The sequence below is a fragment of the Grus americana genome, chromosome 3 (assembly GCF_028858705.1).
Source record: "Grus americana isolate bGruAme1 chromosome 3, bGruAme1.mat, whole genome shotgun sequence".
Lineage (NCBI taxonomy): Eukaryota > Metazoa > Chordata > Aves > Gruiformes > Gruidae > Grus > Grus americana.
The window spans coordinates 97,454,200-97,470,265 of NC_072854.1; the positions used below are offsets into that span (position 1 = coordinate 97,454,200).

The following is a 16,066-nucleotide window of genomic DNA, read 5'->3' on the forward strand; positions in this document are numbered from 1 at the left end:
TTTGGAAGAAATGCTGAAACAAGTATTCCCTAATTGTTTCTGGCTATAAAAATGTCTCAAGTCTTTTTCAAAAAGCCTTTGTGAAAACAATATTCAGTTTTTATTAACTCCTTAGGCTCTGTTTCTGCTAGACTACTTCCCAAGTTTATCTTCTCCCAGGTTTTCAAATGCTTGAAAGTTCTATGATATTTTAAAAGTCTGGCAGCGTTGTTTTAGTTGAGTCCTTTGTGACTTAATTGAAGTCCAATGTTGCCAAAAATAAGTAAATTGAAATCGGTGTCATACTTCTCTATGTGGATGCTGCCTACTGAAAAAACATGCTTTCTGTTACTCCATGGAAAATTTCACCTCACTAACACAATTATAAGACATCAGAAGTATTTTTAGATTTAGACTTAGCTCCCAAAACTGAAGCAATATCTGACTGTTGAGAGAAACTTAAGTTTTCATATCTCTCTTGGTCTTTGGCAAGATCGGAGGTTGCCCTAACTTGGACTCCTACTGTAGAAATTGACTGTGCTTTGGCTAGTAGTTCCTGCTGGAAGTCATGTAAGCAGATTGGGAAGAAAACTGATGAGGGAACCCTCAATTCTGGCTTGCTTTGCCATTTTCTAGAGCCTTTCTATCTGTAAAGGCATCAGACACACAAACTTCTCTATGGCTGTATGATTATACCGTGGTTTTGCAAACACGTTTTTGTAACCTGGTACTTAGTCCCCGAGTTTGAGTTGTCAAGTGGAAAGGTTACTACTTTGTGCCTATCTACAAAAGTCAATGATTTTTCAATTCGTAAAATACCTAAGGTATCTAAGCAATTTCTTGTGCAGTGAAGAATCAGTGGAATTATTCTTGCTGCAGTGAAACAAGTTGTCGTGTTCCTTCCCATGTGTAAGCTCGCATTCATTTTTTGAAATTTAATAATAAAAAAATGAATAAATGAGATCCACTATCTAAAAATACAACCAATACGCTTCAAGGAAAGGAAATAGGGGGAAAAAAATCCACCCACCCTGAAAATGTTTCATAGAAGTAATAGAGCAAAAAATAATACTGCAGTGAGAACCTAAAGGTGACAGCAGATAGTAAATGAACAGAATGATGCTTTCTAGCAGCAAAAAAATAATAGAGCTGTGTGAACAAAAGTATAGATAGTTTCACCTCTCATACCAAAAAGAGGTAATAATTCCTTTCTCTACCATGTAGTAATGCCCAGCCTAATGTGTGTAATTTTGCATCTTGGGTAAAGGTAAGGCTGAAAATTGCAAAAAACTTTGAGGAAAAAGTATTAAAAATCTGATAGGATGTAGACAGTGGACTAAATGATCATTAAAGAACACAGAATATAAGCAACAACCTGTCTAGAGCTGGAGGGTACAAATGTCTGAATCAGTATGTATAATGTAACCCAAACAATTATATAACTAGTAGCAATGTATAATTAAATGTTTACCTAATGTTTATTATAACAAAAGCTGACACTGGAAATCAAAGGAAATACCTAACTTCTGTATTATGGAATTGAGTTTGAAAGAAAAAAAGTAATGAAGTGATGGCTAAGAGGAATGAAACTAAGCAAGGCCATTTTTAAATATACCGTAGAGAACTTAACCACTCTGAAATAGCAAGCAGCTCTTTTCAGTCATTTTACGCAGGCAAGTAATTTCAGATAGGGCATTCTTGCTTTTATGTGCATCTGTTACATAAGTTGATAATTACTTATTTCCATAGTATTTATCTAAGTAAATGCTGTTAGGCTTTTAGGAATGGAAAGTGCTTGCAGGGTTTAAAAGATCAGTATGTAGTGGATCTGAAATTGTTATTGGCACTCAGATTCATCTTGTATCAGATTATACACTAAAACTAGGAGGACCTAGTATAAATGAGCAGGAATGTTTGACTTACAGTTGTTACTGAATATTTTATAGCTCCCCTTCATCTTTCTATAATCATTGTATTTTTAAAGACAATTTTTAAAAGTTAGTAGTGTATTTCACTTTTGTTTTCTACTAAACTGTTGTTATATACACAAAGCATGGTTAATGAATGGTAATTCAGTTTTTTCTTTGGGAAATAAGAATCTGAGTCCAGAGAGGAATAAGGGTGGTGATTTCACAAAGTAACTGCTTGAAATACTGTTCTGTAGGCAGATTTTTCTGGCAAAGAACTTTCTGAGTGCATCTGAAATTAACAGCACAGCAAAAATATGTTAAATGTTATGTTGTTTTCCTGAATGTGACCTCACTTTTTGAACTGGAGTTTTATTTTTTCTGTTTCCTTAGAAAACTGCTTAAAGCCCAATTTTACTGCCCTTGCACATGTAGAGCTGTACTAACTGCCTTAGAAATCTCCCTTGTTCCAAACTTAGGAAATGAAAGGTGGACTGAAATGCAAGTCTCACTTTTCACTTCTTGAAAAGCGGCAAGTTACTCTGCCTTACCACAGAAATATTATGACCATCTTGTAATTCATCTCTTCTGTATTTGTTCTTGGATATACTGATTCGAGGCTGGAATCTGTTCTGTTGGGGTGTTCCAGTGATGTCTTCAGTATTGACAAAAAGGCGAACAGAAGTGTGGCTGTGTTTCGTTCCCTAATTCCATCCTCTTTCTGCTCAATTATTTGGTTTTTAGATACTCAGCTCCTGCAGTCCTTGGGTATCTGAGCCCAAGATCTCAAAAAACCTATTCTTGATCAAGGAGGGAGATGGCTGGAAGACTTTACTGTGGGTTTTAGTCATACCCACTCTTCTGCATCAATGGTCTCCAAAGTGGGGTGTGCAAAGCAATCCATTGGGGAGTGAATGGGATGTTAATAAATAAAATAAACAATTATTTCATCCTTATTTACTTTCTATTTCTGTCTATGTTTTATAATGTGCATAATATATCAGCACAGTAGTACATGTATACAATTTCTAAATAAATATACATGTTTTGGGGATGTGTTCTCAAAGTTTGGAAGACCAGTATTCTAGATAAATGTGACTGCACTTTTGTGTGTCTCTTTTTTTTTTTTTTTTTTTGTCTGTTCTTTGGTTTAGGGAGAGAGAAGAGGTTAGTGTATTTTCCAACATAAGGAGCAAAGAATTTCTAACAGTCCATGCACATAATGCTCAAATCCTATTTCGTGCATGTATCTGACAATTTTATAGTACTTTGATTGAAGTGCGACTGTTTCGTTGCTTTGTATTGTGGAAGGTATTTATGCGATAATAAAGTAGTTCTGCTCTCGGTGAGGTAGAAATTGTAGGATTCTGTGTTGGATTTCATTAATCTTCTATTCCCCCCCCCAAAACCTGTACATCAGCCATCTTAGAAATGAAGAAATGTGGCAGCATTTTATTTTTTTTTTAAGTTTGTGAACAATTTGACTGTGTGCAGTATTGTTACTGGTATTCCTCCTTAATCTGCATCTCACTGTTGTGCTGGTGTTCTCATCTTCATACTTGCCCTTTCCTACTGAGGAACTGTGCCAGGTCATGTAGCGGTTTTGTGACAAATGTCTACTAGGGACTGGGGATGCTTAACAAGCCTGTTTTCTACTCTCTTCTAGATAGAAGTTTGAACTCAAATCTCCTGAGTTTACCACACCTTAGTCACTATGGTGTCTCGTTCTTGGTCTTCAAACTGTTTTCTAGTGATAGAGATACAGTTATTTTTGAAAAGGTTTCAGCCTAAGAAGACTTAGTGTATTTTCTGGGAAGTTGAAAACATGAAATAGAAACTAGCTGTCAAAATTTGAAAGGTATCAAGAAATACTTACTGTAATTAATTCTTTATTCATATTTTTGCAGATTCTGGGCCAAAACCAGAGTTTTGTTTAAGGCAAACTCGAACAGATGATGCGACTTTAATCTAGTGTGACTTGCCTGCATGTATTTTCAAGTGCTCAAAGGGAATTCACATTTGATTATTTGCACCATAGTGCACTGCATAAAATATTCATGGAAGTGTCACTTTTCCATAGGTGGCACTCCAGGGCAAAGACAGGGACTTTGGGAAACTTTACATTTTTAAAGTAATAAGTATGAAATGCAAGTTGAAAAAAACATATGTTGTTTGGTACTGGTGTCCTGCAGCAACTGACAAATCGTTTTTAGACCAGCAAAAAATGGTAATACCTGTATTTGTTTTGACAGGGGTTCAGAGTTTGCTAGCTACAGTTACTGTAAGAAGTTTCTGCAAATCAGAAGAGTGTGAGCAATTAAAAGGCATGAAATATACTCTAAAACTCTGCGTTCTAATTGCTGAACTATTAAGAATTGGTATCTGTTGTCTTCAAATGCATCTCTACAGTAGTAGTGTATAGAGTCTAGTTGTGTGAATTGATGTGAACCCTATTGAAAGTTATAATGTAGCTTCACTGCAGGTTGGGAGACTCCAGCCTTTCTCTGAATTTCCAGTTTGAAGCTGATGTGTTGATAGTCATCAACCTGTTTGTTTAGAAAAATGTTATTTGTTTTAAACAAATCTAGAGACAAATCTTGAAAGCTTGCCTTGCTAATTAGGGTTGGATACTGGGAACAAGCTAAGAATGTATTAGCTATTAAAGAATGCATTTGTATCTTGAATTTGATTACATACAGCAAGTTTCGGATTTGGTTTTTGTGTACAATAATATGTACATTTTGATATATAGCTCTGAAAGGTGTTTTGCAAATATGACTAAGAGTAACTGTCATATATTCACTGTATTAGAAAATAACTTTGTGTACTAGCAATTTCCAAACTAGCCAAGAATTTCGTATTTTTGATAGTACAGCGCAGAAGAGAAAGTTTAGTAAATCTATTTTAAGTTTCACAATTGAGAACTTTATTAACACCTAAAGTAAAAATGGAGGATTTTGCAAGGCAGTTTCAGGGAGGGAAATTGAGGAGACAAGTCGGTTTTTTTGAAAAGCAACATTTAATTTTAAAGGTTGAGTCTCGAGTCTTCATTGTTCTGAAATATTTAGCCTTACCAATTTTGCCTTGATAGGTATCTTTGAGGTCCTCAAACTGATGCACGAGTTGGGGGTGGAACTTGATACAGAAACATACGCAGACTATGTTTTTAAGAATTTTGCTGATAGTGAAAGTGCCCGTGCCCAGCTGAAGGTAAGTTTGTGTTTAGAATTCATAAACATGACTATTGTGTGGCTTTTTTTTCTATGTTCTCTGTAAAGGCTTTAGACTCCAGTAGTGCTCTGAACATGAAGGTGGTAGAGGAAGCCTGTTCAGAATTTTCAGATTACTTTTGAAACAGTTGTTGCACTGATGGTTTGTTTACAATGTCTTTCTCCTGCTAAACAAAATATTTCGCTCAAGCCTTACTATCTTTCTGTTTCCTGAAGTGGAAAACAAAAGAAATGAATGATGTCCTTTTTTTTTACTGGGCATTAGAAGTATTACAATTGTTTCTGGTGAAATTTTTTTTTACTGGCTGAAGAATTCACAATTAGACTAAACTTAACTGTCCCACTTTTTCTGCCTTTGGTAACTTTGTCTATTGCGATTGATTTCAATAGAAAAGCTGGATAATTTTTGATCAGTAGCAACTTACCTGGCTAGCCCGGTAGACTTCTGTAGAGCACCTTTTATGTTCTCAACAGCGATCAATACAAGAATGCCAATGTCCTTTGGGAAGGAAGTGTTTAAAAATACGAAGTATCAGAAAGTCTTTGCTGTGTGTATTTCCAATGACTGATTGCTTTATCTCTAGAAAAACGACTGTCTGTTTGAAACTGTTGGACTCTCTGTAGCAGAAATAAGGTATGAGGCAGCACATGGAAGACTGAACAATGTTCTTTCTCTGTGTAAGTATTTTTCATGTTGCTTGTTTCTATGTACTTGGTGGTAGTGTTGGTTGGTTGTAGGCTAAGAGATTTACGTGTATTAATATATGAAGTTTAAAGATATGTGGAAAACTTGAGCCAAGCTTTTATGATGTGAGATCCTCTATGATAAGATGTCAGACTGTTTGAAACTACCAATTCTGGAAAACATATCATGGTTAAATTCTTTAATATGGAACCTAGCCACAAGGTTTACATACAAGATATTTACAGATCACAGCTGTTCTGTGATTGTGATAGGATTATGATCCTCTGGTACTTAGAGGGCTTAAGGAAACAATTTGCCTTGCACAGTGACTGTTAAATCTTTGGTGCGGGGTTTGTTTTTGTTTGCAGCACCAGTTGCAACAGGATGCTAGTCTGACAATATGGCTCTGAAGTACTACAGGATGATTAATGAAAGAACCAACTTTAAAGAACTGATTGGCACTCATGTTAACCTTAGGGTGCTCTGCTGATGTGTTGGTTATGTGTATAAATTTGATGGGTTAATTAGGTGATGAAGTTGTAACAGCATGAATTAATAGCTTTTTAAGAGTTTTCTCCAAAGGCTGTTCTCATGCTCAGTGCTTGCAGAAGTTAATGTACATCACTGACCGAATGTATGGGATGGGATGATTTGCTTGATTAAATAGGAATGTATGTTTCTCTTGAAAATTTAAAACAAATACAGTTTTTATTTACCTAGTATACTGACACAATAATAAACCACCTAAATTTGGACTAAATCTGATACAGAGAGATCTCTTTTCTAAACAACGGTTTTATTTGTCCATGGTTCAGGGAAAAGCTTAAGCAGTCTTTTGTTGCAATTGTCATTAACTGTTTGTTTTAATCAATATAAAAATATGGAGTCTGTACACCATGACCCTGGGAAGCTGTTGTGTTGAAAATGAGAAAATTAAATGAGTAGTTGCTAATCAGTGATTTCATTTTTGTACTTGAGATTTATCAATTAGTAAATCTTCAAGATTCACCTTTCAGTCTGCCGTTATTTTGTTTGCTCTTATTGCAGCAAAAACCATTAACCATGAAAAATGAAGTACTTAACTTTCAATTTTTTTTGAAAGAGTAACTATTAGGAGCAATGAAATTTCTTCTGGAAAGTGAAATAGCTGTTGTTTGGGGTTTGTTTTTTTTTTTTCCTACATGAAGAAGTAAACCTACCTCTGCACACTCATTTTGGTTAACTGAAGTAGTGAGGTTTTAATGTGTTATAAGGCACAAATATGTGTGTGCCTGGTGTGTGATAAATGTATATGATATCAAAAGTATGATACAGGCTGTATTCCGTCTTACTGTCATGAAATTAGTCTCACAGTGGATTATTTAGCTGTTGTCTGTGTGTTGAATTTAAATCTTGTCGTGGTATTTCTATTTACAAAGACTAGGGTTAATAATTCTTGGAGACATACAAAATTTCTTTTGAACTTGAGCTTTAAAGGAAGGTACTCCCGTAAATAGTTTACCAGGCTGAAATGAATGCTAGTAAATCTAATTAGCACCTATGTAATGATAAGGCACAGATATTAAACAGCTGATTTTTTTGTTTGTTTGTTTTTGACTTGGCTTCTTTTGCAGTATTACAAAGAGGGAAAAATAAATGCAGTATGGAAAATAGTTCAAGATTGTCTGATGAGTGTAGTCGGGGGAGGCGAAGGTTGGTTATTAGTGCAGGTTGCTATCTAGGTGTATTGATTCAGCTTCTCATACCTTAAAATGTATAGATTTCTGCTACTGACAAGATGAAAGCTACGAAGCACCAGCTGAGGAATCTGGGCGCATAAGGCAGCATACATGAGAGCCGCTTTTTCCCTTTATCATGCCGTTCCATTCCACTTCATTGTCAGCCTCTTGATTTTCTCAGACTTGTTTGTTGCTAAGGAAACCAGGTTGCTGATTGTCAGCAGCAGCTGAGCATGCTAAGATGCTTTTCTACTCGTCTTTTTATGAGCAAAAAGTTTAATATACCACTGGAGGAGGATTTGTATTGAGGGTTTCTTTAAACCAACTTTACTGGAGGTTTTCAAACTAAAGTGTTCCAACACTTATAACTTTTAATTTTCTAAATGTCTGGGGTTAGACTTAAGGAGTGGTTTTAGCATGTTGTTCCCGCCTTTTATTTCCCAGGTTCTTAAAGAGCTGATGTTTTTATTTCAATTCTCTTCTACCATATACCATATTGCAGCCCTTGCTGAAAGGGCCCATTGCGTTCAGGTTTTTACAGTGGTTAATTCTATTGTGATAGTGAAATTAGATGATGATAACTTCTTACAGGACTTAAATGCATCTCCGACCGTATTTTTTTTTTCTTTGCTGGACTATAGTGTTGGAATGAGAGACAGCAATTCTAGAGGAACAAGGAGGAATGATTTGGAATATTTAGCCAAGAAATGATGTAAAGATGAGGACGTAGGGCATAACTGTAAATGACCTCTCGGAGACATCTAATTTTAAGTAATTTTACAGTTTCCTTTGTGTTCAGCCAATATTGTAAATGTCAACCAAACATTTAGAACTGTGTATCTTTCTTTTTTTCCCCCCTTATGTTTAACTTAATTCAGTGGATAGAACTTTAGATGGAACTAGTTTTTCGTTCTTGTGTCAGGCAATTTACACCAGCAGAGGCAATTACCTAAGGAAAGTGTCTTTTTTTTAATACTAAAAAAAAGAGAAGGCAAAATTGAAAAGCCTGTTTTAAGGCAGGTTTTCAGTCTGAAACAATTAACAAAACATTTACCTCTGGTGGATCTTTTTTCTTTCCAGCGTGAATATCTCAAGTTTTCTTGATTAGAATTGTTTGGGGGTTATTTTGCTTTTTGAAACATAATATTTTTTTCAGTCTTGTACTTTTTTACAGATAAGATGCTTACTCCTGTCACTAATCTGTGTAAAAGACTAATGTATTAACTATTTACCTTAAAGGCAATGAAGAGGGAAAAAATCTCTTTTCAAGTATTTCATCCCTTTTTAAATGGAGCAGATTTAGAGCTGATAAAACCAGCGCTGTTTCAAATACCCTGATATTGGAAATTTTGATTTACAAAAGTTTGTCAGAATTTACTAAACTAAAGAAATAGTTCTTCTAATGACACCCTATTTACATGACCTGCTCACTTGTTGCAATTCAGGGATTTTTTTTACAATGACTGTTTAGTAACATTTCTTTCATTTACAGTGTCTTCAGCAAGCACACCTCCTATTGATGTTCGTCAGTTTAGAAACAGCCTCATTTTGGGCTTTAAAAGGTAAGGTTGCTATATGAATACCTCTTTTTTTTTTCTCCTCTGTAGCAAAGTTCCCTCACTTTTTTGCCTTGTTGAGCACAAGTCTGTGCGGTCTTTCCCCCCCACACACACTCCATGTTTGAAAATTTGAAAGTAGGGTTCCAGCTGTAGCAGATCTGAGGAATATCTTTGTTCCTCTCTGCTCTCCCTGGTTTTATTGCCTGTGCTATATATGAGCATCCCTTTGAAGTAGTATATATAGTGGATTTAAAAGAACTTCACTGTTCTTGTTTGTTCTGTGGTATTTGACAGTACATAAACTTCTCAGGGTAGTAAACATTCAGGGTTTTATCTTTATTCGCTTTTTTGTTTATAAACTGCAATGCTAATGTGAGGGTTCTCTAAAGATTATCACTGTTAACCATTCAAATAAACAGGTGCTTAATGAAGATGAAACACCAGTAGGAGCCAGGCATACTCTACTACATGTGGTAGCTTTCTGTGCCCTCTGGGTTAGTATGACTCCCAAATGCTGACGTTCAACACCTAGTATGGTGCTACATTGCTGTGACTTTGTATTCACAGCCATATGGTCCCATTTTGTAAGGAGGGTTCCTTGCTGACTTGCAGGGTTGTCTTAAGCTTATGCAAGGATATGTGAATTAACAAGCATTTCTACCATTCACTGTTTGTGCCAGTCAAATATTTAGGACTGTGAATGGGGGTGGGGTGGGGAGAGGTGTTCTGCAGCATACCTACGCCACTGAGAACCAGAGAGGTCAGTTAATATTACTTGGGACCAGAGTCTAAAGGCTGATTTTGTTGACTAAGTTATTTACTAAAATTTTGTAATGGTCCTGAGATGTAACTATGTTTAGGTTGGGTATTAGTAAAACATACCAGGTGAATATGACCAAAATAATTTCCTAATAAATTGCAAGTTCTATCTAGCTGATCCTGCCTGCCATGGGAAAAGGAGGAGAAAAAGCAAACCAGTGTTCCAGTTGGAATTATTAACTGGGCTCTAACTGATCTTGACTTCCCAGGGATAAGTGAAATAATGTTTTAGATCCAAAAGGGGTATTTTACTATTCCTTTTAGCAGTCAACCCCAGAGTCAGCCATTTCAGATATATTAATTAAAAGTAACAGATTTTTGAAACACATTTTCTCTCTCTAACTATAGACAAATATTAAATTGGTAGGACTTGCACTAGAAAGGAAGCCATGCCGATGTTTACCCCACACAACCAATGGTTGTGTCAAATACCCCTACCGCTGGAGAGTTCTGCAGGTGTTCAGAATGTGATTGAAAGTATCTATAAAATGCTGTCAACTTGTAAAAACTTTCTACTAAGAATCATACCCTCCTCAAGTGAAACAGTTACTCTCCTTGGTGGAACAGTTACTACTGTTGTGATTTCAGTAGTTACCAGACATTTGGGCTATACCCCCGGATAAGGTTGGATTTTGGGGGGTTTTTTTTGTTTGTTTTATGGTGGGGTTGTGCTTTTTTTACTTCAGCTTACTGTTTCCGCCTCTCTCCTTGCCACTTGTGTGGCATAAGGGTTTTTTTATTTCTTTAATATTAATCTTTCTGGTTTGCCTTTATTGCTACCTGGCTTCAGAAGCTATATACAAGGATGGCTATGCCCAAATTTGACCCTTATATTCTTTCTGAAAGGGTACTAATTCATGCTTTCTTTTCTATTTTAAATTTAATGGCTAGAACACCCTAAAAAGGAAGCTTGAAGGTATGATAGAAGAAAAGAATATTTGTACCTTTTTTTAAAGATTGCAGCAAAATTATGTGACTAAATGCTGGTCTCAAATGTTCAAATAAGCAGAGTTTAGGACTGGTGTGCTATTGTGGTTTAACCCAGGTGGCAGCTAAAACAACCACACAGCCATTTGCTTGCTCCCACACCCCCCCCACCCCAGTGTGATCGGGGAGAGAATAAAAAAAAAAAAAAGGTTGAGATAGACTTTTTAATAGGACAGAAAAAGAAGATGATGATGATAACAGAAGAATACACAAAACAAGTGACGCACAGTGCAGTTTCTCACCACTCAAAGCCAATGCTCAGCTAGTTACTGAGCTGTGCTGCCTACTGGCCAACTCCCAGCTATATACTCAGCATGACGTCATATGGTATGGAATATCCCTTTGGCCAGTTTGGGTCAGCTGTCCCAGCTGTGCCCCCTCCCAGCTTCTTGGGCACCCTCACCTTCTCCTTGGCAGGACAGTATGAGAAGCTGAAAAGTACCTGACTTAGTGTAAGCACTACTCAGCAACAACTAAAACACCAGTGTGTTATCAACATTGTTCTCATCCTAAATCCAAAACAGCTGCTAAATTGATACCAGCTGCTAGGAAGAAAATTAACGATCCCAGTCAAAACCAGGACATGTACAAAAGTACGGGGCGTGGACACCAGGGACACATGAACTGTGGCAGACTAGTTTATGGATTTCTGTTGAAGCTGCTCTCCTCTGGTAACTGCTTCAAAGTATTCCCATTCTGTCTGCCTGATGTACCATTACTATTTCAAAGTACTTTAGGAAATTGATGCATTTGATATCTGCAGTTCATTGTCATGCTGTCAGTGGTGGAGCGAGTTCACCCAGGAAAGCTTAACTAACCTCACAGATAGCATTTTTTCTTTTCCCCTCTGTGTGGACCTGCATTTGACTCATTTTCAAATACAAGTGGCAGTAGCACCAAAAGAATAAATATTTCGTAGGCTTGAACCTCCTAAATAAAATTCTAAACTTCTATGAATGCTTTCAAGTTTCTCTGCAGCTGTTCAGACTGACATCTTATTTTCTGCTTATGAGAATTATAGGAAGATAAATAAGGTCATAAGTTTTTGTTCTCTTAGCCTTGTCTAGGTTAATGCTGCTTTATAGTTGTTAAAAAGGTATAGCTTCTAGCGAGAATTTTTGTTCTACAAATTATAGGAATATGTTAGGTTTTTTATTCTTCAGTGAACTGGTTAACATTTTAATATGTTGGTTTTTTTTATACTTTAGTGAACTGGTTAACATTTAATCTTTGGCTGTAACCTGATGATGTACAGAGAAATGCTCTCCAAGTTCTTTCTGTCCTGTTCTGAGGGGAGAAATTGGAGTTCTGTGTTTTGTTTTCTGTTGTTTTTGTTTGGTTTTTTAAAAAATATTATCTATTTATCTCACTATAAAATAAACATTATACCTTAAGTAAGAGATTTGATTACTTTGTTTTTAACATGGTATAAATGCATTTATAGCTGCCTGTAGTTATCTGTCTATACTGAAATTCTAATTTTAATGCACTGGAGTCTAGATTTTTTTGCTCTAGCGAATTCCACATATTGAGTGTTTGCTATCTAAAGTGTGACTTGTTTGAGTGAAGCTTATTTTCTTGAAATGCCAAGTAGAATAAAATATTAAAAAAAAAGTACAATTAGGATATGTTAAAAGATTGAACTAAAAATAAAACTAAAATATATCATTGTAGCCTTAGTTTTGTGTTTGGGTTGCTGCATTTGAAGTTGCAGAAACAATGATCATATGCAGTATAGTAAAAAGTACAATACTTATTCTGTACAAACTTGGTTTAAACAATGTGTGGCAATTACTGTATTTTAATTTTATTTAAATAATTCAGTAAGAACCTCAGTGTTAATGATTTGTGGTGTTTTTTTTTTTTAAAAGATAAAAGAGTAAAATAATTTTGTTGTTTTCAATTTGTTATCCTTTGCTGCCCTCTTCAGCTCAAATGATGTACATCTTTGGAGCAAGGTAAGTGGGGATAATGCTGCATATAAAATCAAGTTCTTTAGGCACTGCATGTTTATGATGCATTACTGTAAATCTGAATTCTGAGCCTGGTCATTGTAGACCTGATTAATTTAAGGAAGACTTTTGTCAGTGGCAGATTGTACAACTATATTAAATCGAGTTTTCGAATTGTGGACAGTTAAGCGTAATTGTGAAAAATCAAATGTGGTGTTACCTCATAGTGTAGCTTATGCTACTGCAGTTTCTAAATCTAGAAATAATATCATACACTCTTTTTTTTCCTGGAATTTGTCCTTTCTGGTATTCTCTGAGATTTGATGCAGAATGACAACTGCCTTATTGTGACTTTCTTGGATTTTATTGTAGTTGTAGGTTCTTCTGTGTGTTGATTTGTCATAGGAGGATGAGGGCAAAAGGGCAGAAGAAAGCTGTAGTTTAACTGTCCACAGTGTCCATGGTGTTGGTAGAATGAGAAGTGCTAGATACGGTATTCCATTGCACATTTGGTATTTTCTGGCTTTGTTTATCCATTTTTGTTAACAGTTGAAGCTGAGGGTTCCTTTTCTTTCGTCATTGCTTGAAACACAGCACTTCAACAGTAGAAATGCATCTCCCTCTAACTACTTTCAGATTGCATTCGAGAATCATGGCAGATAAAGCAAAATTCTTGAAATACTTAAAATCTCAGTTTTTAACTATGATGATGCAATTTCCTTTAGAACAGCCGAATGGATTTTAAAGTGATGTAGTTTAGATGAAAGTATTTGTAGGTAGGATGTGGGGCTTTTGGGTAAATGCTTCTTTTCCTCTGATGAAGTAAAATCTACGTATTCCTTCAGTTTGTATGACTGACGGAATGTGTGCTAAATTTAGTCAAATGCAATTAATTTTTATGGAGGCATATTGTGTCATTCAAAATTGCACTTATTTACAACAACTGTACTAGTTATCTTAAATCTAGCAGAGCACAATAAATCATGTTCCTCTATTTTCTTTATGTATTTGCTTCTTTCAAAATAATAATAAAAAATGCTTTATGGGTAAATTTCAGCCTTTCAGTAAATTGGAATGTAATTGTAGCATTTCCAGGAGTGACACCAGTTAATATTTGCTTTAAGCATTGTCTTATGATAGGTAACTTTTTGTAGAATGATACATAAACAGAATACTAGAGTGTCTGTCTTACTGCCATACCTCAGAAAGCATTTCTGTTTGCAATATTTTTTAAAGAAAAACCTATTATTTACAAAAAAAACCTTCCTTATATTTCTTAGGGAATTACTATGATGTGGTAAAGAATAATACTTTAACAGAGAAATGCTTTATTATTTTGAGAATTCAATTTCAGATACTATTTGTCCTTGCTTGCTTCTTTTGGCTGCAATGTACGATTATTCTGTCTTACCAGATAACAGAACTGTTGTACAAGGATGAACGTTATTGCCTGACGCCTCCAGGACCAACTGGTAGAGTTTCAATTTCTATGATTGTAACTTATCCACAAATCCGTTCTTCTGTGTAATGATGGGTTTGAGGGATTACAACAGTAAACACTGATTGCTTCTTTTTGAAAGTGAAATTTGAAAACATGTTGGGTAAAATCCTGATTCGAATAATCAGAGCATATTTTGAGAGATCCATGAGATTTTTTTTTTTTTAGAATTATAAATATATCTTGCTGATAACGATTTATTTTCCTAAATTTATTGTTGAAAACCAGAGAATTAGAATGAACACAGTATCAGTGCTTAAATACTTAAAAAAAAAAAAAAAAAGGCAGTCTTTCAACCTAGTTTTACCTTTAGTAGCTCTTCTGATTTTGTGAAGCAAAATGGTAGTTAACATCCCAAATCTTCTGCTTTAAGTATACTTTTTTTGTATAATCTGGCTTTCAAAAAACAGAGGGGTTTTTTCCTCCTGGAGGGGCAAGAGGGTACGGGGAAAGCTAACCTTTGAGAAGACAATAATTCATGCTGCTCTTATTCTCAGCTACAGGACCCCGTATATTTTTACACTTGCATAGATAAGAAATTTAAAACTATTTGCTAAAATCTATTAATCTTGATTTTCATGCAACTTCTTCAGTATTAGTTGATCTAATGGTTAAAATATTTTTTATGTTTTTATATTAATATCACAATACTTAATGTAGCTTGGTAATGGAATATAATGGGTAAAATGTACAGAATAAATATGCAAAGTGTTAGAAATCTATTTTTTCTTCTGAGCAATGACAAAATATTTGTGGCAACTATTTGGGGTAGTGCACAGGAAAGGGGGGGAAGGCCTTGGGCAGTACCACTTCTGTCACACAGTAGTGGAAAAAATAGATTGAAGTAAGATTCTGTACTGAAAAGCTGTCACTAGGTCTGAAAATAATTAATATTCCTTTCACTCACCAGTTAGATATGTGCTCCCAAACCACATAATCTCTATGCCTCAGTGATCATTGTTGCCATTTCAGAGCCTCTCATCAGGGTGACATCTCACACCAAAATGATTTCTTATAAATTAATCTTGATAACATGACAGTCTCGGTAATTTTAGTGGAATGCTTTCTCTTGTTTTTTTCCACAGAAGCTGTTGGCTATTTTCTTTATCACTTGATTGACAGCATGAGTGACTCAGAGGTACAGGCCAAGGAGGAGCGTTTGAGACAATACTTCCATCAGCTGAAGAAGATGGTACCATTTCATTTTTTGCTACATAATGCCTGTCCTGCCTGACATGTATCTATTAGATTTGAAATTGCTGCTTTTAAGTACAACCAGACCACTTCTCAATGACATGCAAGAGCTGGAGACTTGAATTACGTCTGAGATAATTTCTGTTAGACAAATTTCAGTTTGGTTGTGTTTAAAAACTCATATAATTTTTTTTCCCCACCTCTTGGTATAGAATATAGTTATCCCTACAACCCACTACAGCGGCATTTTCAGACTGCTGGACTCCTCTCAAGTTCCTGAATTAATGAAGGTCTGTGGTTCTATAGTAATTACTTTGAAGCTAAAAAATGGAGTGTCTGTGCTCTGTAAATATATTCTCCTTTGCAAAATAAATACCTCTGTGTAGTGATTATATGTAAGCCTTTAAACTTTTCCATGATTTTTTGCTGTTCAAGCTGTTTACATTTCGTATGTGAAAGTTTTTGAGGGATGCATTTAATAAGTGCTTTTTCAAGTCAATGTAATAACGCTGCAGAATACAGCTTTTTTCAACATTGC

The 16,066-nt window shown here is 35.4% G+C and overlaps 1 protein-coding gene across 1 annotated transcript in view; it reads left to right on the forward strand.

The window, feature by feature from the left end:
• The window catches only part of LRPPRC (leucine rich pentatricopeptide repeat containing), a 90,922-nt gene that overhangs the window by 20,702 nt on the left and 54,154 nt on the right, over positions 1–16,066 (forward strand). Inside the window, exons 12-18 of the mRNA XM_054819245.1 lie at positions 4,978–5,096; positions 5,701–5,794; positions 9,012–9,081; positions 12,815–12,842; positions 14,251–14,308; positions 15,420–15,526; positions 15,741–15,818. Coding sequence (XP_054675220.1) covers positions 4,978–5,096; positions 5,701–5,794; positions 9,012–9,081; positions 12,815–12,842; positions 14,251–14,308; positions 15,420–15,526; positions 15,741–15,818 — 554 coding nt within the window. The remainder of the gene's footprint in view (positions 1–4,977; positions 5,097–5,700; positions 5,795–9,011; positions 9,082–12,814; positions 12,843–14,250; positions 14,309–15,419; positions 15,527–15,740; positions 15,819–16,066) is intronic.